The following is a 24,207-nucleotide window of genomic DNA, read 5'->3' as shown; positions in this document are numbered from 1 at the left end:
GGGCTACAGGGAGACCCTGTCTCAAAAGGACCAAAAACAAATGAGAGAAAGAGAGGAAAAGAGACAGACAGACAGACACACAGACAGAGCAGCACTTCCAGCATACCTTCCTCAGGCCCTCCCCCACCCAATGGAGAACTGCTGTGGGGCTCCCATTCTGGGATGCAGACAGAAAAGCAGATGATGGGCTGGAGAGGCTCAGTGGTTAAGAGTAGCATTGGCTGCTCTTGTGGAGGACCCAGGTTCGATTCTCAGCACCCACATGGTGGGTAACAACCATCTGTAACTCCAGTTTCAGGGGATCTGATGCCCTCTTCTGACCTCTGCGGGCATTGCATGACACAGGTGCACTTACACACATGCAGGCAATACACTCATACACATAAAATAAAATTAAAAAATAAAAAGTAAAACCTCACTTAAAAAAGAGAGAGAGAGACAGAAAGAAAGGTGGTTCTGCTTCTGCAACCCCTGAGGCCTCCTTACTATATACCAAGCCTGTCATTTCAACCTTATGGCACTCCTTCCTATGTACCAACGACTCACATGCTTTACAAAGCATTTTCTTGCATACAACCCCATGAAATAAGTGCTGATGATGCTGTCTCTCAGTTTGCATGGGGAGACTTGAAGGCTCTAAGAGGTTCTGTGACTTGATCCAGTTTACACAACAAGGGAGCTGGTGCAAGCTAGAGCCTGGGTCTGTCTCACTGAAGTCCAGGTTATGTTGACACCCTGGTTATAAGAAGCAGAAAGAGAAAGGAAATGTTTTTATTCCCTGTAAGGTGGTTCTCAAGGCTAAGACCAAGGTCTTCCAGTGTTGCACAGGGTGGGGAGGCAGCTTCTCCTCCTACAACCAAGGGCTCCCTTAGGAGAGGCACCCACGGACTCCAGGGATGTTCCCTGGGTGAGACCTTGGGCCCCGCCCAGCCAGGGTGACAGGCTCCCTCCTGCCTGTGCTGTCACCAGGACTGCCTGCTGCCTGCTAGGGGAAGCTTTATGTGTCCACAAGGTAGGAGGGCAGGTGGGTGGGGAACTGAGCTGCCAGGAGAAGAGGGAAGCTGGCAACCCAAAAGGGGACTGCTGAGGAGGAAGGCAAGAGCTCGCTCCCTTCCCACGCCCTTGAGTACTTGTTCAGCCCGAGCACATGCTCAAAGCCACGTGGACACCTCTGAACCTGCCATCCTCCCCAAGGGAAAGCAAATAATTTTATTTTAATGGAGTGGGGGTGCTGAGGAAGCAGAGGCAGAGCGAGGAGCAGACCTCCAGGCTGGCCCTGCTGCCCTTTGGCTGGGGGCTGTTGAGCTGAACTGGCCCACAGGAGCTGCCTCTGTAGCCAGGGCTTATACCACCAGCCAACACACAGCAGTCTGCCAGTGCCAGGGCTCCAAGCTGATGACTCCCACACATACCTCACCTCTTCCTGGGCTGGTTCAGCCGGGCTCTGGGTCAGGTGGCCATTGGTCCCAGCACTCAAATTCCCATGGTCCCCAGAGGTTGACTAGGTATTTCCCACAAGCCTGCACTACAGAGCCCAAAGAATACTACAGGGGTCCCCACATTCTTGTCTTATAGATGTTTCTGGAAGTAAAGTGAGGAGGCTGGCTTCTGTGTCTACTCTGATCCCTTTGGCTTTGTTGTTGAATTTCTAGAAGCAAAGACAGCCTCAAGTTCCAAGACTCCACGTGTCATTTAGGTTTTTATGAGATGCTAAAGACAGCAAGGTGTTGGGGAAACTGTCGCAACACAGCCGATATGAAGCCATGTTTAGTCCTGTCAGCAGTGGCTCCGCTGCTACGGAGTGGCTGGTACGAAGCTGTGTTTCATGGAGTGTCCAGGAGGCTCTGAGAGCTGTGTCCAGGAGGCTCTGAGATCTGTTTGTCACAAGCAATGTTCACCACCAAGACACCTGGCAAACAGGATAGCACATGATCAAACTGTGGCCTTTTCTTGGACTCCGACCTAAAGACAAGAGGTCTTTGGAAACCCAGCGCAGGGTAGACAGAAAGAAAGAAGTCAGAGGGTCACATAGCAACTACAATCAAAAAGCTGCTTTAATGCAAAGATGAAACCACCCTCTGAATCTTGCTCCCAGGATGGCCTAGTCCTTCTAAAAGATGTAGAAAGGCAACCCAGGCCTTCAGGAATCTGGCAGAAAGTTCTAGAAGAGTAACAATGAGGCAGGTCATGTGATGGGTTGGCCACCAACAACTAGGATCCGTGAAGCCTCATGGATGTGTCAGATGCCATCCTGCCTGCTAGATGGCTCATCCATGGCAGCTCATCCATGGCATCTACTTCCTGAGTGGGACCATCACTGCCCCTCTCTGTGACTCGTAAAGGCAAGCCAGGATCCCAGCACTCAGTTCTGGAACGCCTGCAGCCTGTCCCCCAATGCAAAAAGACCTGTACTGGTTAGATTTTATTGCCAATTTGATGCAACCTAGAGTGACTTAGGAAAAGGGAACCTCAACTAAAGAATTTCGCTTTGATCAAATTGGCCTGTGGGCATACCTACGGAGTTGCTAATTAATGTAGAAGGGCCCAGACCTCTGTGGGTCATGTCACCCCTGAACAGGTGATCCTAGGCTATATAAGAAAGCTAGCTGAGCATGAGCCAAGGAGTAAGTTAGTGAGCAAGCTAGTAAGCAGCATTCCTCCATGCTTTCTGCTCTATACAGGCTCCTGAGGAGTTCCTGCCCTGACTTCCCTCAGTGATGAACTGTGACCTAGAAGTGTAAGATGAAATAAGCCCTCTCCTCTCCAAGTTACTTTTGGCTATGGTGTTTATTACAGCAACAGAAAAGCAAACTAGGCATCACCTCCTGTGGGTAAGACACACAGGAAAGGACAGGCCACAGTAGGGCCTGCAGCAGCTGCTAGAGCCCAAGCAGAGGCAGTAGGCAGACAGGTTTGCTGCCCTGGGATGGAGCAAGGACACAGTGTCTCAGTGATGTGGCTCATGTGGCTCAGGCTGGCAGAGGCCGAGGACTGATCTGACAGGTTCAGATCTGTTCAGATCAGGGGAACAGCAGGGGACTTTCAGGACGCTGCACAAAGACAGGTGGTGGACTTCAACCACCCATGACAGCAACACGACCCTCCCTCCCCACCTCTTCTATGACAGGGACAGCTCACCCCGGCATTGGTATTTGCCTCATATTCCGAGAAAAGGATAGGGCTCAGACAACCCCACCACTTCTCTTCCCCAGGCACTGAAAATGACTTGATAAACCTTACTTTCCCAGAAAGCCCAGGCAAGCCGGTGGCGGTCAGGGCAAGCACGGCAGTAACAGTGACTGTGGATGAGAAGACGGCCATTGCTGCAGGTAGGAGCTCCCCTGCGCTGCTGCACTGAGGCTAAAGCCAATATTCAGGCAAAGGCTGGTAGGCAGGGTTGGCTTAGCTAGAGTGCCTGCCTAGTAAAGAGACCTGCTCATGGTCACACAGGACAGAGCCTGCAACCCAGACCTCCATCCTCCCACTAAGACAGTGCCCTGGGCTCTAGCCCTGGGCTTATGACTCAGCACTTTCTACCTTGAACTCTGGGCAAGCAGGGAAAGCCATATTTTTGGGGCTCCATTTTACTGATGAAGAAACTGAGACACGGAGAAATGATTTGCCCAAAGTCCCATAGCTAATAATAAAGCTAGAACTTGAACTCAGACTACCTCCCTTTGGAGCCCAGAGTCACCCCTGTGCTGAGTTGGTGCCAGCTCTGGGAGGAGAGCACTCAGTGGCGCTCATAAGCTTGCCCTGACTTTGCAGTTTCTTGGTACCTAGAATGGTCCTTGCCCTCTGTGTCTTGCTGTTTGAGAGCTCCCCAGACTCTGCGATCATACCTTCCTTGCTGGATTTTGGCTGTGTTCCTCAAGAAGCCATGCAATCCATTGTCACTCAGTCCTGTGGTTCTACGAGTCAGGGTGCCAGGCACCTATCTCATAACCCCAGGGCCCTGGCCATCATGGTAGGCAGGACCCTGGCCTCTTCCCAAAGCTGTGAGCATTGATGGAGGCCCATGAGGAACAGGCCTGGCTTTCCTGCTCAGGGAGCATGGACTACGCTAAGTCAAGGCTCCTGCTGCATTTCCATATAGGTTAAGAAGTGAGGGAAGGTGGCTCAGTGACAGGTCCACCACAGCATCCCTGGTAGTCTGTAAGATGCTACTCCTCACATCCTAGCAGGTCTTCCAGTAGCCCATGGTATGTGAATCCCAGACCCACTTCCAGGCCAGATGTGCTCTCTAAAGCCCTCCCATGGTGTGGTCCCAGCAGCCCTGTGGCTACCTCACTTTTCTGGATGTGGCTTTCTTATCCCCTCCACACTGCAGGCCTGGGCAGCAGAAGAGACGGGGGACGCGGGGCCAGGCTGCTGGCTGTGCTTCCCCATACTCTCCAATTATCTGATATAATTTTTAACTCAGAGCTGAATTAGAGCCAAGAGGGGTTGCCATGGAAACCATGTCCCAGTGCCTTCAGTTGAACTCCTGCAGACAGTCTCTCTGATGCTCTGGGTACACGGCTGTGACAGGAAAAGCATGAGGTGCTGGAGACCTGACACTGCAAGTTCATTTGCATCTCATTTTGTAATTTCCTTTCTCTGGCCACTGGCACAGCCTCCCTGATGCTGGGATCAGCAGGGGCCTGTAGCTCAAGGAAGGGTAGGTGGCCTGTCCACTGTCCCTAGAAGCTGGGGTCTTCGGTATATATGCTTGCTGAAGCAGGTGTGCACAGTACCTGGTGGCAGGTGCTGTGTCAGGTGTTTGTGCACTAAGCAAAAGGAAACGGTCAGAGAAGAGACTCCACTTTGACGGCAGCTGTGCACCTGTGAGGTGTTTCTGCTCTGTGCGACCATACTTTATACAGAAGAGTAGGTTTAGAGAAGGCACAGCTCATGCAAAATTTCTAAAACCCTCACCTTCTGGTTAGGGTGCATTTTGAGTTCTCCATGGCCTCTATGCTGGGGAACACAGACAAGGATAATAAGGATCATGCAGAATGTTCCTATAGCAGCTGGGCTTTAATACGGCCTGCAGTACCAACACACCCCCAGAGGCCTTTCCTGCTGTCTGGAGCAGCTTGGGTCACTTTAGGCATCTGGAAAGTACAGGCCTGTTTTCCCTCTGCCAGTCTCTGGCAAACTGTGCCTTTGTCTTCAGTAACAGTGCACTGTGCTGTCCTGCTCCTGCAGGGTCTTAGGGAAGACCACATTTGGCTGGGCTGCAGTAGAGACCACAGGAGGGTGACCCCACTCTGACCACACCTAAGAAGGTGAGCTATCCTGGCTACAGGGACTTGTGTGCCCTAAGGGTCTGCATCTCTCTGAAGTTTGCTCCTGGCTCACTGGATTGTCATCCCAAGAAGCTCCTGAGAAGGACAGGGTTCCATCAAGCCTCTGAAGACTAATTAGTTCAGACCAGCTGGGTCAGAGACTAGTCTTGTCTTGGAGGTGACAGGCCAGCAGGGAGCCTGGCTTTTCCCTCAAGGCTGAATTAACAATCCCAGAAGCCTTACTCTCTTGCTTCTTCCCTCCCTGGTGTTCCACCCCCAGCTTTCCAGTCCTTAATTCTAGCCCTTCGCTTGCTAAGCCCTATGGAAGGCCACACTTGTAAGCCTAGATGCGGGCTACTTATGCAATCAGTCCTGAAAGTCCTAAGGTGACCCTGGCTATGTGAGGCTCCAGCAAACTCCACCGACCCCAAGTGAGGCTAATGAAACCCAGTCAGCAGAGCAGCTCTTAACTTACCTCCCCACCCTCTCCATGCAGAGTCCTCTGTGCAGACATCGACCTTACACTACATGTGTCATCATCTGCCCCAACAGCCAGATGACAGACATTGGTTAGGAACTGGATGGATGCCCCAGGACACTGAGCCTGACAGGCTCTGTTCGCCTCTGCTCCATAAGCAGCACTCTGCCCTGATGCTAACATTTGCACACTGCCAGCCTCCAGCGTGGGGAGGTTTAAAATCCCAGCCCAACCCTGCCCAGAGCTTGTCACCCTTGACCCAATCCTCTTCTTACCCAGGATGCTGCCTCTACATCCCTCCCAGAAGTGCCCTGAGGTTCTGGGCACTGGGCAGGGGGCCCATCTGTCACATAGAGCTCTGTGCATCAGGGTGATGTCCCTCCACAAATGGCTTGGCTCCCTGGAGCATCAAGAAGACAGGACATCGTTCTCCCAACACCCACGCCGCCTCCCACCCGATGAAACGAGGAAACACATAGGAAAATACAGTCTTTATTGGTCTTCTGAAACAACAAACCAGAAATATAATTTTGCCTTTAAAAATCTTCTGTCTCAAGCTAAAGATACCACCACTGACAACACTCTGCCCTCCCCCAGGCCCTTAGAAAATCCCAGATCTGGTATCATCCTACCAGCCAAAAGAGGAAGGAAGACTGGCCCAGCTGAAGGGATCCTGTGATCCTAAAAAGTGGCCTGTGCTCTGTCTGCCTGCCAGAGGATGACCTTGAAGGCTCTCCTGAGAGGCCCAGTGTATGTCCCCACTACTAGATTGGGGGGTGGAGGAGAAAGAAAAGAGCTGCCTAGCCTGTCCTGATTCCCTAGTAGACCCTGTCTCAGTGTCTGGTTGGCCTCTTCCTGGCCACCACCAAAACCCTTCTCAGAGCAAGACGTCAGCCTAGCATCTCCTGACCCTAGCTGCAAAAGGATATCAATCGCCTAAGGAGGAGGCAGCTAAGAACAGAGGACAGCAACACTGAAAAATTGCACATCCCAGGAGGCAAGAGTTTCCATCCTAGGTAGGACCGCAGCTAATCACTGGCTTAGATAGTCCAGGTGCAATTAAAAGCTCCCAGTAAGCCGGGCAGAGTTGATGATCCCCTGGGAAGGAAGCCCCATCACTGAGGGTTCTGAACAGAATGTGGTCATCCTATCCCTGTCCCTACAGTCTGCTAGGGATGTGTTGGAGGCAGCCAGCCTCAGTGAGGGCCCACTACCCAATACCTGCTTTCCCTAATGTGGGCCACCAATCCCAGAGCAAATCCCAGTCCCAGCCCTGAGGTCACAAAGAGAAGACAGAGGTGATATAAGGGGCAGGAAAAGTCAGGGGACAGAGCTCTGGCTTCAGGCTTCAGGAGTGAAACTTCCAGGTGTGCCCAGAGCCTGGCAGGAAAAAGGCACCTGGCACACCCAGTGGTCTATAACTGAGCTCTCAGAAACTTGAAGCCTGCTGTGCACACATGCACAGCTCTCTCATCCCTGGAAAAACCTAGCTAGAGAGGTGTGAGAGTTGCCATGGCAACGGGCAGTTCCTCCAGCAGCATGCTTTGGCCCACTTTGGAGGGTCTCAAAGGAGCCCTGTGTTATTGTCTGGGACTTAGCCCCTGATGACGTAGGAAGACAGTGGTCAGGAAGCAAGAGGGCCTTTGGCCTCCAGGCCGAGGGGACAGCAGGCCTCTGCTCCCAAGTTCACAGGGCATCTGTTTCCACCTGACAAGTGTAGGGAGGTATAGGTGTGACTTGATCCATGAGACTGTGCAAGTGGTACCCCATGAGAGTGAATTCATGTATAGTGTGTGACCTTGTCTCAAAAACCCCAAAGCAAAACAGAACAAGAGTGAGTTAGTGAACCCATGAGCAGTGTAGTCAGACTGATGGTATCCACCCATCAGTCACCCTGGGGTTTCTAAGTACTAGACCCAGATAACAGGGCTGCAGTGTCTTCACCCTGGCACCAGCCACTGAGAGCTAGACAAACTTCACACTGCAGGGGATTAAGAATATCTGTCTGGCTTAGAAAAGAGTCAGAAATCTACCTCTGGCCCTCGTGCTCCTCCCTCTCAGGCCCTAAATGCAGATTGAGGTGGGGATGAACAAGAGGTATGGCGAGTCACCCAGCTATGCTGGCCCAAGGCAGGAGGGCCAAAGGGGGGTGCTCAGTGCAGAAGCACTTGAATCGGTCCTTTCTTCCCTGCAATCAAAAGCCTAGAAAGAGTCCCAGGCATTTCAAAGACCAGAGGCCCAGAGAGAGGCTTCCACTAGAAACTTTGGCCCAACGTCAGCTTCTGGGAGACTTAGAAAGAGACTGAAGTGCTGCTCTGCTGGAAGGCGGAGGAGGACCCAGGAACTGGGGGAGGCAGTACCAGTGTCAAGTTGAGACAGGACCTGTGATGGAGGGAAGGACAGCCTTTTCAAGAGCTGCCCATGAGGTCTCCTTGCCGTCCTACCTGGGCCAGGCAGAGAGCTCTCAGGCCACAGAAGAAATCTGCTTCTGGTCTTCGTGCTCACCCTCGGGGTCCCCCATCAGTGGCTGGCGCTTCTTGAGCTCCCGGTGGTACTTGGCCATGAGGGAGGCATAGATGCAGCCGTAAGCCGCAGCTACTACCATCATGATGCAGACGATGCCACACACAACACCGGCGATGATCACTGTGCCGATGGCTCGCCGCACACTCACAGGCCGGTACCTCTGCTTCTGAGGGCAGGCAGTGCTGGGCTCAGGCTCAGGCTCAGCCCCAGGCTTAGGCTTAGCAGGCTCTGGGCTAGCCTTGGTGCAGGGTGGCCCTGGAGCATCCAGTCCAGCGGAGTTGTTCTCATCCTCCAGCTGAGAGCAGTAGTTAAACATCTCCATGGGGACTGCACGCATGTCCTTCCCCCTCAGTTCCTTGGGTAGGGTGCAGGCAAGCTGGTCCAGGCGTCCCCCTGCATCCCAGGGAGGAGATAGAGACACTGAGAAGGCATCTAGAACTGGGGTCCCTTCCCCTCACCCAAGACCCCCAAGAAGGTACAATTCCACCAGCAATGTAGTCGTCTTTGATTATGGAGGAGCAAGAGGATGTATGACCCAGCACCAATTGTGCCAAAGGCTATTATGGCAGATATGTGTCAGAGAGGAGGCCACCACTGCTATCAAAGCCATGGAGAATGGACATCACCATTTTTCCCATTTCACAGAGAAGCTCACAACCATCCCACTCAAGCTTGCCCCTCCAGGGTCACGCTGACTTGAAAGAGGACAACAGTTCCAACTGGAGGTCTGCCAAGGACAGGGTTCATGGTATAGAGAGTTATGTCCCTGCCCTGACTGTACTTTTTATACTTCTCTGCCCAGAACCTGTTTACTGACATCTGTGAACTCTCACCACTATTTTTAACACAGTACCTTGGTAGCCTATGCTCCCTCTACCAAAGTACAAAGCCAAAGCCACTGCCTCATCCCTCTCTTCCACACAGGACTTCGTGGCCTGAGAACACCTCGGAGCAGGGAGTGAGAAGGGACACGGTGTCTTCCTAGATTTGTCAGGTGCTCTAGCACAGAGAGGTCTGGGGAGGGAATCCTAGAGACACAGGCTGATGAGGGTGTGTGGACAGTGATGGGCACCAGGCCACCAAACCACATTGGGGAAGCCAGGCAGGGCAGAGGGAGAATATCAGTACCTAACTGGGTGAAAAAGCCAGCCGGGACTAAGGGCAATAACCTGGTCAGACATCCCCTCAGAAGTGAGAGTTGGAATTTGGCCTTCTTTCAGTTTCTAGAAACATCCAGCTACTCTATTACTGCCAGCTCTCTCTCCAAGCCCAGCTGCCTCAAATCCCCTTCCACAGCAGACATACGTCTCACCCCAGGATGCTGATGAAAACATCCTAGGATCTTTGTTGCGGGGTGGGGGGAATGCAAGATTAAAAACAAGTCTACTGGTTCAAAGGTCTGGATGTGTATTCCCATCCCATGCCCTTTTGTGCTGGGAACTGGCTCTTGTTGCTGTGCATAGGGCAGCGTTGTGTCCTAAAGCTAGCAAGGAGTATCCAGCTCTGCCTGGGTGGCTTTGGCAAGACTGAAGTCAACTGAGCATGTGTCCAAGGCCTTTGCACATGCCTTAGAATGGTAGAGAGCTCGGAGGTAAGAAGGGAGCAACTTTGTTTCCCTGTGCCGCAGACCCGAGGTTGAATCCTGGCTCTGTCAACTCCTGCAAATTATTTAACTTACTTAATTACATTAAAATCTTAGTATTCTTAGCTGCAAAATAAGCATAAGTATTTCAGTTAGCTGCTAGAGATATTAAAATAGATAGTGTGCATAAAAAGGTATTTGTAAACTGGAAACTATACAACAGCATTAATCATTATTTCTCCACTCACAAAAATGGAATTATCGTAGTGACTAACATGGTGAGGTACTTAATAGTTTGTGAAATGTTTTTAATTAATGCCTCAGAGTAGCACGGAAATATTGAGTTAGTGACTGAATAGGAAATGAAAGAAGTAAGAGTTAGGGAAAACATTAATGTTCTGTTCAGAATTTCAGCACTGATGTGTGAATTCCACAAACACTGAGGAGCTGCCTTGTGCTGGATGCCAACTTGCGTCTTACCATGTGCACTTGATTTTATGAATACCACTAACAAATAAACAAGTGAGTGAATATCTTACAGAGAACTTTCTTTATGCTGGGCACTTTGCAAAACACTTCATATGCACTGCCCTTTTTTTTTTTTATTACTCTATGTGTATGAATGCTTTACTCACATGTGTGTAAGTTTACCATGTGTATGTAATGCCTGCAGAGGCCAAAAGAGGGTGTTGGATCCCCTGGAACTGGAGTTACAGACAGTTGGTATTGGGAACTGAATCTGGGTCCTCTGGAAGAGCAGCCAGTGCTCAACCACTGAGTTATCTCTCCAGTACCCCATTTATTTATTTATTTATTTATTTATTTATTTACTTACTTATTTATTGGCAATTTATCTCATAGTTCAGGCTGGCCTTGAACTTCTGATCCTCCTGCTTCTACCTCCCAAGTACTAGGATTATAATTGTGTGCCTGGCTAAGTATTCATTTGAGCAATTCATTTGGTCATTACAGAACTTTTCGAGGTTAAAGAAAGGGAGAAGGGCTGGGTATGGTGGCACATGTCTTTAATCCCAGCACTTCAGGGGCAAAAGCAAGCAGATCTCTGTGAGATCAAGGTCAGCCAGGTCTACATAGCAAGTTCCAGGCCAGCTGGGGCTATAAAGAGACCCTGTCTCAAAAAACCAAAAAGGAAAAAGGGAACCAGACATGGCATCTCAGCTTTGTAGTTCCAACATTCACGAGACCAAGAAAGGAGAATCACATAGTTTGGAGTCAGCCTGGGTTTCATAGTGACTTCTAGGCCAACCTAGACTAAGAGTGAGACCCTGCCTTAAACAACAACAACAACAACAGCAACAACAAAATAGGGCTGGCAAGATGACTCAATGGGTAAAGTCACTTGCCAGATGGTTTTAGTTTTCATTTCTTTTCCTTCCTTCCTTCCTTCCTTCCATCCATCCATCCATCCATCCATCCATCCATCCATCCATCCATCTGTTGTATGTTTGCTTGGTTGGTTGATTGGTTTTGATTTTCTGAGACAGAGTCTCATGTATAGTCCTTGCTGGCCTGGAAATTGCTATGTAGACCATACTGGCCTCAAATTTAGAGATCTTCCTGCTTTTGCCTCCTGAGTATTGGGATTAAAGGCATGTGCCCCCACACCCAGCTTTTTTCAAGATTTTTTTTTTAGGGGCTAGAGAGATGGCTCAATGATTAAGAGCACAGGCTATTCTCCAGAGGACCTGTGTTCTGTTCCTAGCATCCACATTGGTGGCCAATACCCACCAGTAACTCCAGTTTGTGTGTGTGTGTGTGTGTGTGTGTGTGTACACATGTGTGCCTGTGGAGGTCAGAGGCTGACATTAAGCATCTTTCTCAGTCTCTTTTCCACCTTATTTTTGGGAACAGGGTCTCACTGAACCTAGAACTCATCAATTCAGCTAGACTGGCTGGCCAACAAGCCCAGAGAACACCCCCAACCCCCGTCTCTGCCTCCCAGCAATGGGATTACAGATGCTCACTGCTGAGCCCAGCTTTTTAACATAGGTGCTAGGGATCTAAACTCAGCAAACACTACCAACTGATCCATTTCCCCAACCCTTCCCTTCTTTCCCTCCTTCCTTTTAAAAAAAAATACTTTCTTTATGTACTTATTATATGTGTTTATGTATATGTGGAGGCATACACATGCCACATCATACATATGGAAGGCAGAGGACAACTCTGAGAAGTTGGTAGGAGTGAGGCATGTTACTCTTTCTCCTAACCTTATCTCAGCCACCCCTACAGAGCAGTGGGGCTCACCTCGGTAGGAGAACCACTCCATCCAGTGCTTGAACTCTCGCAGGTTACAGTCACACTCCCAGGGGTTATCCCCAACCTGCAGCAGCTGCAGGCTAGCCAGGGGCTCAAATGTCAGCCGGTCCAGGTTCTGCAGGCGGTTGGAGCGAAGTGACAGGGAACGCAGAGCTGGGAGCCCATCAAAAAGCCCTGGGGGCAGCTGGGCCAGGCCATTGATAGACAAGTCCAGGTGGCGGAGCCTTGGGGAGTGCTGCAGCAGGTCCCTGTCCAGGGTCCTGATGCTATTGTTTCGCAGCTGCAGCTCTGTCAGATTCACCAGGTCCTCGAAAATGGAGCGGGGTAGTTGGTCCAGGAAGTTGTTGGACAGGTCCAGCCGCTGCAGGCTGGACAGGTTGGTGAACGCCCAGCTTGGCAGGGCACTTAGTTTATTGTTAAGCAGCAAAAGGCTTTGGGTGGCAGCGGGCACATCTGGGGGCACAGAAGTGAGGCCTAGGCCGCTGCAGTCCACCTCTAGGCTGCGGCTGTCACATGTGCAGGAGAAAGGGCAGGCAGGGAGCACTTCCACAGCACACAGGGTGATCCAGCAGGTGATCCCTAGGGAGGAGACAGGGGAGAAGCAAACAGGCTTGGAGACACTATCCCTCCTTCTGGGTCCACACCCTGGTGGCCTCTTGGTTTCATCTTTGTCACAAGCTACAATCAGTGCATGAGTGTTTATTGACCACACAGCAAGGTAATTAGGAGACCTGAAGAACACATTCATGTTAAAGGATATCACTGTGACAAAGAAGTCATTTTGGTGGGGCAGCCCAGAGGACAAGTCGTGCAGGTCCTCAGTGACACCCCTGCTCATGGGCCTCCAAAATTGAGCTCCTCAGACCTTGGACCCCCTAACACTCCAAATGCTGGCAAAATGAAGGATTTGAGGATGTCAGAATAACTCTTTCCAAAAAACAGTGGCACATGGCTGTGTCCTTCCCCTGGGTCCCTGCCTCTACCTGGAGCCATATTGATACTGAGATGTGCCGCACATGGAAATGGGAGCCCTAAATGTCCCCTACAGCTTCCTAAGTGCTATGCCATTTACCTGAATCCTGTGTGTAAGATGGGACCCACACCTAGCTAGGACCCATACCAGAGCACTATGAGAATGTCAGAGTAAGCCACACGGGCGCCTCCAACACCAGGAGTCTGGCCAGGACTGGCTCCACCTTTGTATGCACTCTGAAGCCTACAGGCTCATCTAGCCTTGGAGCCAGCCAGCATTTTTGGAGCAAGTAAAAGGTGATCCTACCGTGACTCATGTTTTGCCCAAGACCCCTCTGAGTAGCATATGTGGGTTCAATCTGCAGACAGGGGTGGGAAGTGAGCCCCAGAGAACAAAAGGGACAACAGCCTTTTCTGACAGTGGCCCTGTAGCCAGACCAACTGCCAAGTACCAGAGAAGCCTGGTCACTGGGAAAGGGGAAGAATGAGCTCCCCCAGTTTCATCCATCCCAAGTCAGAGGAAGGACTCCAGCTGAAGACCGGGCGAGGGTCAAAGCTACAGCCAGCTGCCCCACTTGGATGGCCAGCAGCCAACCCAACAGAGCACCTAGATGAAAGAGTCTTGAGTCTGTCTGGTGGGCATCTGGTCATCTGAGGTCCCAGAGGATGACACTCTCCCTGGCCCTTCTTGTGGGATCAATGACAGCTGACACCTGAGCCACCTTGTTCTTGATAGAAAATGAGCACAGCTTAGCCATTAAAGCCACCTGGAGACCTCTCCTTGCTACCTGAAGCCACCTGCTGTGACCTCTCAACTCTCCGAACCCATTTATTGATGGGTCAACCTGCCCTGTACAACACACTCACATACATACACGCGCATACACATTCACACACACACGCATACACACATTTACACATACATGCACACATGCTCACCCACATGCATGAGCACATGCACACATGCACATGTATGCACACATATACATACATGCACATGCACACACTATCTGAACAGCAAGATCCTTCTTATTTTACTTTGGAGGAGAAGCCACATGGTGCACACACCTGTATTTAGTACTCAGGAGGCTGAGGCAAAGGATCACAAGTTTGAGGCCAGCCTGAGCTACATAGTGAGAGAGAGAGAGAGAGAGAGAGAGAGAGAGAGAGAGAGAGGAAGAAAAAAGCAAAGGAGGGGAAGGGGCAGAGGTAGAGGAAGAGAAGAGGGAAGTTGGGAAATAATTGAAGGAAGGGAAGAGAAAATGGGAGGGGAGGGAAGAATGGAGGGGAAGGAGGGGAAGGGAAGATGAAGGGAGGAGAGCAGAGGGGAGGAGAGGAGAGGGACTCAGGACATCAGCACCCTGGGAAGGATGCTGTGCAGCAAGCACCACACTGCACACCCCTTCTGGAGAAGGCACTGCCAGTTGGACAAGGAGAGAGCAACTCCTCTCCACTCCCCCACCCCACAAATTCAGAAGGCAGCAAAGCTCTAGTAACAAGAAAACATAATCCCGTATTGAGAGGTGTCAGAGTGATCCTGGAATGAAAGGGATCTGACTCCTTGGATCAGCCATTCGCCTGGTGAATAAATAATTCAGGCTGCTTGCCGCAAGGGCAACTGGACCATAGGCCAGGGGAGGTCAGGCAGAGCAATGTCCCCTAGGGCCATTTCTTGCCTCTGATTATGTAGCCTTGGGCAAACTAGCCAGGGCTGACCTTGTCCCTTTGAAGGGAATTTTCAGGAACAAAGGCTGCTATCACTAACATCTATATCTCCGTGTGCTCCTGTGCAGAGGAAGGAGCAGATCCAGTCCCTAAGGCTCCTTCTTCCACTGCTATACCCCAAGAGCCCACTCGCGCCTCTCCAGAGCTGGGAAGACTTGAGGCATACAGAGCCCGTTGTGGCCTCTAGGTTCAGATAGTTGGCTGAGGCCAAGGTAGAAGGCAGCTCCCCTTATAGTCCAGGCTCAGCCTGACTTCCGCCCCTGCTGACACATGCTGTACACACCAAAGATCCCAGTTAAAGGTCAGGAAGCCAGACCACTCTTGAGCAAAGCTCTTCGCTTGTTACTGTCAGGAGATGCAGAGCATGGGACAGAGCCAGGGCCTCCTTCTCCAAGCCTGACCATGAAAGCCCTCTGCATCAGCTCTATCTTTGCTTAACATGGGCATGAGCCTAGGCCTCCAGAGCAAGACCCTGGGCATCAAAGAAGGTCAAGTGTCAAGCTCCATCCCTGTCAGATATGCCCCACACCCACATGCCCCCATGCTGGGATACTCACAGGAGACCTGCCTCCACTGCAGGGCAAGCTTGCTCCTTTGCTGGGGGCCACTGCCTGGTGCCAGCATGGTGAACCCCACACTCCCTGCAGCTCTGGGGAGAGAGAGCCCCTCAGCATGTACCACCTGTCAGTCCTGAGAAAGAGAGAGAGAGAGAGAGAGAACACCAGCTGGGTGGAGGTGGACACTTGGAGCCTGTTCCAGCCCAGGGGTTAGGGACAAGGCCCGCGTGTCTCATACTCTTCATTCCTTCTCCTGTTGCTCAGCTATGATGTCCTGGGAGGGTACAGGGTGGAGCAGGGGGTAAAGAAGAGGATCAGGGGAACATGTCTGCCTCTTGGGAGGATGGAGGGCACAGGAACTGCCAGCCAAACTGCCGCTCCATCCCTGATTCCCTTCCCCAATCTTTCTCTGACTCCCCTTGGGGCCTCTCTGCACTGGTGGGCTCTCAAAAGGATTTCAGCGCAATATGGACTCCTCCATGTGGGCACTGCCACATCACAGGTGGGAAAATCAAAGCATGTCTCTCCTGGTAAACAAGTGAGGCCCCAGATCCCACTTGTGCCTCTTGCTTCTCCACCCAGACGCACCAGTCTCCCTCTGCTTACCATAGCCCTGGGGAGGCCGGGTCCTTCTGTTCGTGGTGCCTAACGACAAGTAGGGTATGAGTTTCTGGGCGGCCCCCTGCTTTCGATCCCACTGTCACCTTGAGGTGAATGATAATGCTTGGTCTTCTGCCAGCTCTAGAACAGCTTCAGCTCAGGGATTCATGCTCCGCAGCTGCTGGCCTGGGAGAGACTGAGACGTGGAGGACAATACGAGATGGCAGAAGACTGGAAGCAGGCCAAGTATAGGCAGCAGGTTACTCTTCCATGGGACAAATGGGCTACTTACCCTTTCTAGAACCTGCCCAACCCAGTCCCCCCAAAGGAGACCTGAGCCTCTTTAGCATCCCACCTCCCTCCAGACATGGCCAGGAAATAAGAGATGGGAAGCCAGAGCTTGCACCCTGTCAGCTCCATCAGGACAGGTGACACCCCTGTAGGGCACAGGGGGCAGTGGGGACCAGGATCGGGTCAGATCAGGAAGACTGCGGTATACCCCAACTCCCTCATGGCACTGTTCTCTGGACATACTCATCCCTAGCTGGCTCCAAGTTTGGCCTTCCTTGACTGCTAAGTTCACGGTCTTTGAGTAATTCCAGCTGTAGCCCTCATAGTCCAGTTTAGTCCTCAGAGCCATAGCAGAGTAGAATTGACAGAGGAGGTAGATGGAGCTGCCAGGATGCTCTACCATTCAGCTCAGAAGCCTGAGTAGCCTGGGCAGGTTTCCCTCAGGTATTTGGGAATACTTGCATTACCTCTCCCTATCTTAACTCCATTTTCTATCCACTAGTCCCACCCTAGTGTCTTTAGGAGGCCATCAAGGTGGACTGTGCTTCTGTGGCCTATGTGGCAGCCCCTCAGGATAATCTGTTCTGCTCCCAACAAGGCACCTTGCTCAGGAATGCAGTTCCCATCTGCCAGCCCTGACTTCATCTCCCCCCACCACCACCACCACTTCCCAGTTGGGAGGCAGCAGCTTGTGAAGAATCCAGCAGGGGCTGCCATAACTCAGCACAGCTAGGGGCTAAGGGTAGTGGCCTATCCCTTACTGCCATGTGGGTGGATGGACCTTGGAACTCAGTGGTTAGAATGGCTTGGTCCCTGTTTGCTAACTGCTGTCTTGACTCAGATTCACAGGCAGAGTCTCGGGGTTCAAAACCCTGTCTGCCCTCTCCTTCCAACACGCTGCTTAAACTCTCTGGGCCCCAGCTTTCCAACTCTAAAAGTGACAATCTGATACTCAGTGGGTGGAAACTAAGTTAGCATATGTGAAGTATGCATCACGTGGGGAATTTAGGCAAAGGTTCCCACCTGCCCTGGAGTCCATGATGGGTATGAGGCACAGGGTCTCCTTCCCCATTTCAAGAGATCAAGTTCACAGCACCTGAACTGGCCCCAGGCTGTGGACTGTCACAAGTGTTCACTGCATGGCATTCTCACCGTATTCAGTGTGTTTCTGCTCCTCATACACAATGCCTTGACAGGCCTTCCATCACAGACATCAGCATCCACTGTCACCTTGTCCCTCCATCCCTCACTCAGAACATCAATCACATCATAGGTCACAGTACCTGGAAAATAGTAGGCAAGTCACAGCTGCCCGGAGACAGGGACATGACCAGTTTGCCACAAGTACATGGTAAGTCAGGATGGGCTCCAGGCTTCTGAGTCAGGGTGCTCACCCACTCCCTGCTGTCAGCCTGAAGGGGCTCCGGTGGGCAGAGACACAGGCTTGAAGCACTGTATGCAGCACAGTGAGGTAGGCACATACAGACATCTGTGCAATAGGCACGTCCTAACATGTGCATACACACATACATTCCCCATACAAATACCCACAGAGCTGTGCAGCTCGGCATCTGCTAGCATACACACGTATGCATGGCATGCCCACACATGTATACATGCCTTGTGGGCAGCATTCCAACTCTTCTCAGATGTGAGGAGGGTGCCTCACAATTCTAGGATACCCCCAGCGGGGAGGCTCAGTAACACTTCCAGCCTGGAAGGAAGATTTGTTGTGAGTCCCACGGGGCAGCTGCAAAGCCAGGCTAATTTTTCTGCTCAGTTGAGCTGGAAGCCCAGGCCAGCTTCTGCTCCTGTTCCTCTGCCCTCTCACAGGGGGACAGGCTGTGGAAAAGCCCCGTCAGGTTGACCTCCACCCGAGACTCTAAGAAGGTTCTTCTTTCCACTCCACCCCTTCACTGCCACTCTACCTGGGAGCCCAGGAGCCACAAGCAAATGACAAAGACCCAGGATGTTTTCTGGTGAGGTGGCAGAAATGATCCTAGTGACTGGTATCCTCTGGAGGAAAGGGGCTTCAAGTCCAGGACTCCCTCTAAATAGCTGACCTGCCTCTACTAGCCTGTGGCTTCAAAACAGATTTTTGTGCCTTCCTGACCCTTAGGGCCATGCGAGGGAGGGACACTTCCTAGCCTCTCTGCCTCATGCCCACCCCTCTCTGCCACATGCCCACCCACACACCTCCCAGCAAAAGAGCCTTCTTCCCCCAGAACAGAAGAGCCTCCTTGGGAAAGGGGTGACCTATATTGGGAACCAAAGGACAGCTAATGCAGCAGGAACTGACCAACTGCTGGAATAAATTAACACTGTGAGGGGAACGGGAGCCAGAAGAGAGTTGGGGGTCCTTCCCCAGGCTCAAAGCTCATGGGATTCTGGATGCAGGATCAGCTCTGAAAGCTCATCTGAGTTTTGTCCCAGCCCCAGAGACAGAGACCAAAAGGGTGAAGCTGGGCCCAGCAGGGTCCCTGGCCTCCTCTGAGCTTCTGGTTGGATAACGGGGCTGATGTGAACTAGAAGTAGAAACCTGGGAACTCCCAAACCAGAAACATAGGGTTTTCACTCTGATCTCTTGTTTCTAAATGTTCAAAGGCCAGTAGGATCAGTAGAGCCTGGGAGCCTTTTAGAAATCTTGAATTTCAAGTCCCACTGGACTAAGTCAGAATCACCAGGTGACAGGGTTGCCCAGGGACATACTCAGGTTTGAGGTATAGGTTAGCCCCCCACCCCAGCTAGGGCCTGACAGCCACCCAAGGGGCTATGCTGGTCCATCTCTAAGCTAGGCAGCTAAGGGATCGCATGGGCTGTGAGCCTGGAGGAACTAGGACAGAAAGTGGCAGATCCAAAAAAAAGTAAGCCAGAGACTCATCCTAATACTAACCCTAATCTTGCCTGAGGCGGGGCAGGGGTACCAACTTGAGGGCCTCCTGGAAGCCTTTATGTGGGTAGACAAGGGCCATAGTCAAGGAACTGTACAGCATTCTTAGCACTCACTCATACAGTGCAATGAGGTTAGGGTTATTATCAACATCATAGGGAAACTGAGGCAAGGAAAATTAAGTGGCTTACCTAAGCTTAGGCAAATAGAAGATGAAGATTGGGCCTGAGATACCCAGCCACAAAGCTGCCGACTCAGCTGTCCTCATAAGCTCCTGCCTTGGTCCCACACCTCAGGGAAAAGCAAAATCAGAAACAGGGACATATAGCCCCCATTCAGACAGAACTTTACAGTTTACATGGCATCTCCCCATCACTATTTCACTGAAGCTGAGTAGGTAACCATTTGAGTCCCATCACAGGCTTTGCAATACTGGACTGAGAGAAAGGCAGACCATCCCTCCCAGCTGGGAGCTTAGGGTGTTGTGGGCAGGGAGTGAGGGGTTGGGGCAGGGCAGGTGCAGAGGTTCCATGCGCTCTTTCCAGCCAACGGCTGCTGCACCCACTGGAGATGGGGCGTGGGAGCTGCTTCCCCTGAACACTCATCTGCCCCCTCCCCCAGCTTGGAGAAGCCTGCCAGGCTCGCTCTGCAGAACACCAAGGTTAGGATAGCAGGGTGCACCTGCCCTCCAATTTCTCCTACAGATAGAGGCCAACCCACCCCATGACGTGGGTGCACACTCTGCTAGAAACCTCCAAAAACCTCACCCCAGGCCTAGGGTTCACACCTTCCTCTCACCCCTTTCTCATCACCCCTCAAATCAAGTGTTCTCAACATGGAGCCAGTAGTGCCTTCAGCCTTCTGACTCCTGGGCCAATTGCTGTGCACATCCTCCCAGGTATCTCCCATTGGTCAAGGCTTCTGTATACCTTCAGCACCACAGACCCACAGAAGCGGGAGCAGAAAGGCCTGCACACTCTACTCCACCACCTTCATTCTACAGGAAGGCTCAGGTTAGTGAGAGGCAGAGACAGAACAGTGAGCCTACAAGGGCGGTGTCCAACTATCCCACCCCAGAGGGCTCCAGGGAGCCTGGACATCTGGTCTGAGCAATCAGAATTCCACGTGGCCCAGAACAAAGGAGACTAGTGTCCCCTGGGGCTGCTGCCACCTGTCTGGCCATGGAGCCCTTGCAGGAGACACCCAAGGTCTGTCCCCTACCCATCACCCCCAAGCACACACACCATGCTCAGGGAAACCACTTCTAAAACCATTTCTAGATATGTGCTTGGAACAGTCATGGCTGTCGCCTCCAGGTTTCTTTCAGTGCACCTGTTCTCCCTCACTTCAGACTCTTGCACCACATTTCCTTGTCAAACTCACCCTGTCCCTGAAAGAATCCCTAAGAGGCAGAGCAGGAAGATCCTGGAGTCACCCAACACACACAGGAGCTGTTCTGTGAAGTGAAGGGGCCCAAGAGACCTTTAAAGCCCAGGTGGGGCCATTCATTGCCTCCCTGGGCAGGAACCAAGAGTGAACCCTGGCTCATCCCCACTATCTCCAGCATTGTACCCACACCTCTCTTGTGCCCTTCCTTACCACCCATCTGACCAAAACAGCTGAGCCTGGCCCAGGGTCTTGGCACCCAAGAAATGAGAATAGGGTCCACTTATCTGGAACACCAGACACAGCCTCTAGCTAAACGTGAAAGAACACAGCTGTGGGGCTTAAGAAGCCAACCTCTTTCCCTGCCCTGCCTGCTGCCTGGCTTTCCTGGTCTCCCTCTTCTGGCAGAGCCAAGGCCCTCCTGCAGTGAGGAGGTGGGGGTGGGAGCACTGGGCTCTTCTTGGCAGCCTAGAAGCTGATGTTGGATTTCCCTACCAGCTGGACTCCCCCCCCCTTGCCACATGCTGGTTCCTTCCCCTCCCCCACACCTGCTGTAGTTATCTAAGCTGTGGGCCTGTCAATCTGAGTCACACAAGGCAATGCCCAACAAGCCCTGGCAGCCTGGTGCCAACATCCCCACCACCACCCTGGAATGCAGGCTGCTGGGGGTGGGAGGCAGAGCAGCCAATCAGAGCCAGCCCCAGACCTGCCGACCATACAGGAATTTGAACTGCAGATTCCTGGGCAGAATCCTGCATTATGAAATGGGCCTGGGGATCCTCAGAGCCAAGGACCTCCTCAGAGTTGGGTGTCCATGCCTCTGAGAGTCAGGCAGCCAAGTGGATGTGGCCTGGCTGCACACTGCCCCGAGTGTCCAGTGCCCCTCAGGCATCTGGTCCACCTGCTGCAAAGACTGGTGTGCAGTTGTGGCCACCTGAGCTCTTCACATTCCTGGCTCCCTTGCCTGGTCCTTGAATGTATAAAAGCAAGACTAGGGTTTGCAAGGAGAGCTACTAGACTCCCCTCCTTCATTCCCAGCCACACCCCCACCAGGGAGGCCCCACAAGGACCTGTTTCAACTAGGAAGGGCTGCTTTGCACCCTTGTCCAAGGACAGCCACCCGAAGGCCAGGGAGCCCACCCAGGGCAACCTTCGCAAAGGGCTAGGCCCTGCCTATTCCCACACCTTACTCAGTGGGACCTCCACCCCAAACCCCCGACTGCAGGCCTCCCTGTATGCTAGCCTGTCTCCAGCACCCAAGCTGCCCACCCCCTCCCCTGGCTGCTGCTCCCAGTGTTGCAGGGACGGGTTTCTATGCCACCCGGGGCCATCATCTGGCACCAGCACTGCTCTCCTCCCCGTCCCCCCACCCACCTCCCTAGCAGAATACACAGCTATGTCCCCAGTACGGTGGGGTCAGAGTTTCTAATGCTATGTACCTTTGGGTTGCCCAGGTGTCTGGTCCTGAGTGACTTCCCCCGCCCCAGTAACTGCCCTGGGAAGGAAGTGCCTGCTGATTATGCAGGGTCAGGTGGCCCAGCATAGATGGTCCCCAGTTCCCATACCCCAGCCATCCCTTCTTTTGAGGCAGCCCTATTCTTTCCCAGCAGCCGCTCACAACTCACCTTTCTGCAATGGGACCTGATGCTTAGACCATGGAGCTGGACATGGGCACCTTGGCAGGAAGACACCGGACGCGGAGTCGGGGTCAGGAGAAGTGGGAGCCAGCGCAGCCCCTGGAAGGAGGCGGACCCTCGGGCTGCGCTGCCGCTGCCGGGGAGGGGGCTGCGGGGTCAGCGACAAACTGAAGGGAAAGGAGGGCGGGAGGAAGACAGACTGAAGAGGGGGAGAGGCAGAGGGAGCGGAGCGCGCGTGCTCACCAGCGAGCAAGCGGAGGGAGGAGAGAGCGCAGTGGAGTGACTGCTGGGGCGCATCTGCGATGGCAGCCTCTCGGGCGCGCGCACAGGACCCGGGGCGCTCTCATTGCAGCGGTGAGAGTGTCAGTGTCGGCGGGTGAGTGGATGCTGCCCCAGACCAGAAGGGCAGCTGAGTACCTCCCCTTACCTCCCAGCAGTCCCTCACTCTGTTTCTGTCCCTTCTATTTGGGGAAAGAGGGGCAGGATCCAAACTACAGCATCTAGAACTGACTTGGTTCCCAGGCCTTCTGGGACACTGAATCTGTCTCCTGTGTCAGAGCCCAGCAGGGAGAAGGAAGAACACACTTCTTACAGGCTAACTCCTCCTGAAAGACAGGCCCTAGAGTCCCCAGCAACAGAGGGCCCTCAGAGAGGGTCCTGGGGCTTCAATGTGTGACCACTCCAAGCCAGGACTATTTAGGGGAGCAGGGCTGCCAGGATGGGCAGCTGCAGACTTGGGGACGAGTTGCTCAACAAGTACAGACCCCAAGCTTCAGTGTCCAGGAGGAGCCCTGAAGGAGCTGGTTCATTCTTCTTTGGGATAGATCAGACATGTGAAGGGGAAAGATGGCAATCTGAGAAGGCAAAGGCATCTCCTAATCAACATAAAGCTGTCCAGCAAATCGATATTCCTTTGGATGGAAAGTGGCCCATCTGAACCCAGAAGAGTGCAGGCCTTCCCAGCTTGGAGCATGTACCTCCATTCCTTGGCACTCTGAAAATCTTCCTGATCAGCAGAGAGTCTAGCTTGTGGCCAGGGGTATGTGTCCCAGTGTCCTTCCTCCATGTCAGAGAACCCCTTGATTCAGGACAGGACTCTGCTATACTATGGACCTGAGCAGCAGAGGCAGGACTGCTATCCAAGAGGGCTGAGGGATATTGGCCAACTACTCTGAAGTTCCCTGCACCCTGCCCCTCCTACAAGGGAAGCTGCCACTGCCCTAACACTCCCACCACCTGTCTCAGGAAGCAGGTCCTTCTCAAGCCTGATACTCTCTGCCCACAGTGATCCACCTCCTCCTTAAAAACTCAACTCCAGGCTGGTGAGATGGCTCAGCAGAGAAGAGTACTTGCTACCAAGCCTGATGCCCCGAGTTCAATTACCAGAAGCCACACAGTAGAAGGAGAGAGCAGGCTCCCAACGGTTGTCATCAGGACACACACACACACACACACACACACACACACACACACAAGTAAATATAAAAAATAAATAACCCGAATGTCCCCTCAGCTGTGAAGTGTCCCTGGCTACTGCATGGGTCTTAGTTTCTCCAAGGCATTTTCTCGGGGCCACCTTTGTGATTCTCATCACGGAGAAAATGTTATGGTGACTTTCAGTGGCATCTTTTCTATGTTATGAGCTGTTTGAGAAGAGGTAACTGACCTTACCTCTCCCTGTACCCACAGCCCTAGGCCCTCTTGTGAGTTAAGTCTACACTTTTGCTTTTCACATAGGTACTAGCTAAGTGATTAATTGGGCAATCCAGAGACTTGCCATGTTCTTGCCCTGTAGAATAAGCAAATGGGTTGAGCTCTATGTCACCTCCAGTCCTGACAGCCCATGGCCTGGGAACTCACTGAGCAACGATCTGCTAATGCTGCAGAAATCAGGGCCCTCCTACACCACAGTCTTTGTCCAATAAACCCAACACTTGGCTGGGATGCAGGCCAAGGAGGAGCAACACAGGTACAAAGGCAGCAGAGAAAAGATGGAACTCTGGACCGTCAAGG

At 52.4% G+C, this 24,207-nt stretch overlaps 1 protein-coding gene across 5 annotated transcripts; it reads right to left on the bottom strand.

Moving 5' to 3' along the window:
* Nucleotides 1-459: 459 nt before the first annotated feature.
* Lrtm2 (leucine rich repeats and transmembrane domains 2) lies at nt 460-23,638 on the bottom strand. 5 transcript variants are annotated; one of them, XM_008839754.2, is made up of 8 exons: nt 22,183-23,638; nt 19,363-19,462; nt 17,434-17,564; nt 15,997-16,221; nt 15,391-15,523; nt 12,125-12,715; nt 8,193-8,667; nt 460-1,909 (listed from the first exon to the last, which is right to left on the bottom strand). In XM_008839754.2, the coding sequence occupies exons 5-7, from the start codon at nt 15,455-15,457 to the stop codon at nt 8,213-8,215; spliced, it is 1,113 nt and encodes a 370-aa protein (XP_008837976.1). In that variant the 5' UTR covers nt 15,458-15,523; nt 15,997-16,221; nt 17,434-17,564; nt 19,363-19,462; nt 22,183-23,638; the 3' UTR covers nt 460-1,909; nt 8,193-8,212. The 5 variants fall into 5 exon arrangements, with proteins under 5 accessions (XP_008837976.1, XP_008837975.1, XP_008837977.1 ...); XM_008839753.2 differs by lacking the exon at nt 460-1,909 and having other exon boundaries at nt 6,240-8,667; XM_008839755.2 differs by lacking the exon at nt 460-1,909 and having other exon boundaries at nt 6,240-8,667; nt 15,997-16,186.
* Nucleotides 23,639-24,207: the final 569 nt, after the last annotated feature.

This window comes from Nannospalax galili, unplaced genomic scaffold, assembly GCF_000622305.1.
Source record: "Nannospalax galili isolate Female #2095 unplaced genomic scaffold, S.galili_v1.0 scaffold199, whole genome shotgun sequence".
Classification (NCBI taxonomy): Eukaryota; Metazoa; Chordata; class Mammalia; order Rodentia; family Spalacidae; genus Nannospalax; species Nannospalax galili.
This window is presented reverse-complemented; position numbering and strand designations above follow the sequence as displayed.

Excerpts from the sequence above, each read along its gene's own strand:
- Lrtm2 (XM_008839754.2), bottom strand. The coding sequence starts at position 15,457 with ATGCTGGCACCAGGCAGTGGCCCCCAGCAAAGGAGCAAGCTTGCCCTG. Across the intron at positions 12,716-15,390 it reads GCAGTGGAGGCAGGTCTCCT|GGATCACCTGCTGGATCACC; the intron begins GTGAGTATCCCA and ends TCTCCTCCCTAG. Across the intron at positions 8,668-12,124 it reads GGAGTGGTTCTCCTACCGAG|GGGGACGCCTGGACCAGCTT; the intron begins GTGAGCCCCACT and ends CCTGGGATGCAG.